Source organism: Poecilia formosa, unplaced genomic scaffold, assembly GCF_000485575.1.
Source record: "Poecilia formosa unplaced genomic scaffold, Poecilia_formosa-5.1.2 Scaffold510, whole genome shotgun sequence".
Classification (NCBI taxonomy): domain Eukaryota; kingdom Metazoa; phylum Chordata; class Actinopteri; order Cyprinodontiformes; family Poeciliidae; genus Poecilia; species Poecilia formosa.
Genome location: NW_006800449.1, coordinates 140,873 through 143,499, shown reverse-complemented (window position 1 = coordinate 143,499; position 2,627 = coordinate 140,873). Strand labels below are relative to the sequence as shown.

Genomic DNA, 2,627 nt, shown 5'->3' with positions numbered 1-2,627 from the left:
AGAAGAAGAATTATTATTATTATTATTATTATTATTATTATTATTATTATTATTATTATTATTATTATTATTATTATTATTTATTGCATCACTGCTCTGACAATGAATCAATTGTTACTTAACGTCTTAAAGGAACAACAAAAAAAGACAAATTGTCCTACTTTATTAGTTTATATATCATCCTAATTGATAGATAAATGTGCTTCTCACTATTATTGAGGATTCAGAGTTCAGATTTAACTTTAACTGGCTGTTTTATTCTTCAGGGGCGTTCTTTGCATTAAACATGTCCATGGGCAAATCTTTCTCTTATGCCCCCAAAACTCTGCACTTTTCTATATTTATCTTTACATTAATAACTGGAGTAAAAATGTTCATTTCATTCTTGACTCCTGCTGAAAAGTTAGTTTTGTCTTATTTCAAGTGTATTCAAAATATTTGCACTATTTTGCATACACTTATTTGTATTTTTGGTTTAGTTTATGCCTGGTAAGATGTTGTGGTTTTGCAGTGTATTGTGTATTTTGCTTTAAATCAACATGAGCTATGCTATATTAACACCTTATGTTTACAGTACCTTGATAGTAAGCGTCCAACAAATTTAACCGACAGCAAAGTTGTAAAGAACATATTCTTTATAAAAGTTAAATACTGCTTTAAGAGTAGCTTTAAGAATGAAATAAATATCAAGTTCACCCTTTAAAGTTTGTGTTTAAGTCTGACGGACTCGTCTTCCTCCATCCACAGGACAGTACGGGACCCTGAGTACTACCCCCAAACATACACCCAGGCTGTGTGCCTTTGCGAGGGTTGCATCATGGCGAACGACACTGGCACATTGATAGAGGACAAGAGCTACAACTCAGTTAAGGTGAACAGCTCCTGGATGTTCGTGAAGAGGGAAAAATGTCAGAAAGGCGGTTACAAGCTGAAGCTGGAGAGACGAGAGGTGACTGTGGGCTGCACCTGCGTCAAGCCGTCCTCGTCGCAGTGACCCCCAATCCCAGCAACTCCTGCGGACTTGGAGCTCATGGTGGCACCACCTCTATGAGGTTCTGAGGACATATTTATTATCTATTTATTTATCCAAGTTACAATGGGTTGGTCTCTCTTATAACTAGTGTGAAGCTCTGCATAGTGCAGCTAATGGAGGGTATTAAATACCCGATTCTACAACTGATGATGTTTCATCAAAAAAAAGCTATTGTGTGTACTTTTGTTATGTAATAATAATATTTGTTTGAATTATTTATCTTATTTGTTTGCATTGATTTTCATCATGAGACTGGTGGTTTTTTACTGCAGAAGTTTTGTCCCAGTGGGACTTCACAGTTCAGCTTCTTTGAAGCAAAATGAAACAACAAATAAATAAAATGTTGAAACTTAAATTAAAAAGAAAGCAGCCTGTGTGTCTGAATTATTTGATTGATTCATAGTTTTTCAACTATACAAATATACAGATACATGTAGAAAATCAGAAAGTGAAATTCATTCATCACAGTAAAAACACAAAATCTTACCAAGTATTTTTGTTAGTACTCTTGAAATAAAACAAAACTAACTTACAAATAACATTTCAGTCAAATTTAGGAGCTTGTTTGAAGTCAATAATTCCTTAATATTGAGTAAAAGAAGTAGTTCCTCTGGCAGATTAATTCACTTATGTCATGGGAAAATATGTTATGTAAAATAATCTGCCAGACAAATTAGCTTTAGCAATAAATATGTTCAAATTTAGGGATATACACTGAAAAACACTAAATATCACCGTGTTGGTCTAGTCTCTAGTTCAAATATCGTTGTACACTTGAAATAAGACAAAACTAGATTCCAAGTTCATTTTCAGCAAGATATAGGAGCTTGTTTTTGGTCAATAATTCCTTAATATTAATAAAAGAAATTATTACCTGCACTGGCAGATTTTTTCATTCAAGACATTTTCTCCATGTCATAAGTTATAGAAATTATAGAATCACAGTGCTAGAAATAATAAAAGTACATTCATAGAGATGAACATGCTTTTCAGAAACCTGACATTTCTATTTAAAATATAATTTTATTTATCTTATGTAATATTTAACTTTTCTTAGACACTGAGTTCTAGGTTTTATACTCATCTAAGTTACAAGAAAAGAAATAAATACATATGTGGAGAGGGAGTAGTTTTCTAAATATTAATCATTTGGTTCACAAAAAAGGAGTGAAAAAGTTCACATTTATTGTTGTCACGAGACACAACACACGCACATACACACACGCTTTTCTTTCAACATTGGTTTCACCCGCTGTAGTGACTATTTGTCCCCAAAACTTAAATTCAAAAATAAAAAAACTCAAGACTCAGAGGTGATCAAAACAAAAGGTGAATCTAACTCAAATAGTCACCTGATGCACTGTGGATTCTGGTTTACGCAACCCAAAAGATCAAAAGTCGAAATGCAGTTCTTTGGTTGTTTTATTCCATAGTTCAGACAACAAGGTTACAAACTTCACAGGATTCTGCTTCTCCTGCACCTGTTCTCTGGCTAATAGACTGACTGATGACTGACTGATGACTATTGACTGATGACTGAAGTGACTGGTAAAAAATCTTGTGACCACCCAGTGCATAATAAGCTACCCACCTA

At 33.4% G+C, this 2,627-nt stretch overlaps 1 protein-coding gene across 1 annotated transcript in view; it reads left to right on the top strand.

Moving 5' to 3' along the window:
- Positions 1–1,292, top strand: part of il17c (interleukin 17c) — a 2,170-nt gene extending 878 nt beyond the window's left edge. The window contains exon 3 of the mRNA XM_007579189.2: positions 748–1,292. Within this exon, the coding sequence (XP_007579251.1) occupies positions 748–994 (247 nt within the window). The 3' untranslated portion in view covers positions 995–1,292. The remainder of the gene's footprint in view (positions 1–747) is intronic.
- Positions 1,293–2,627: the final 1,335 nt, after the last annotated feature.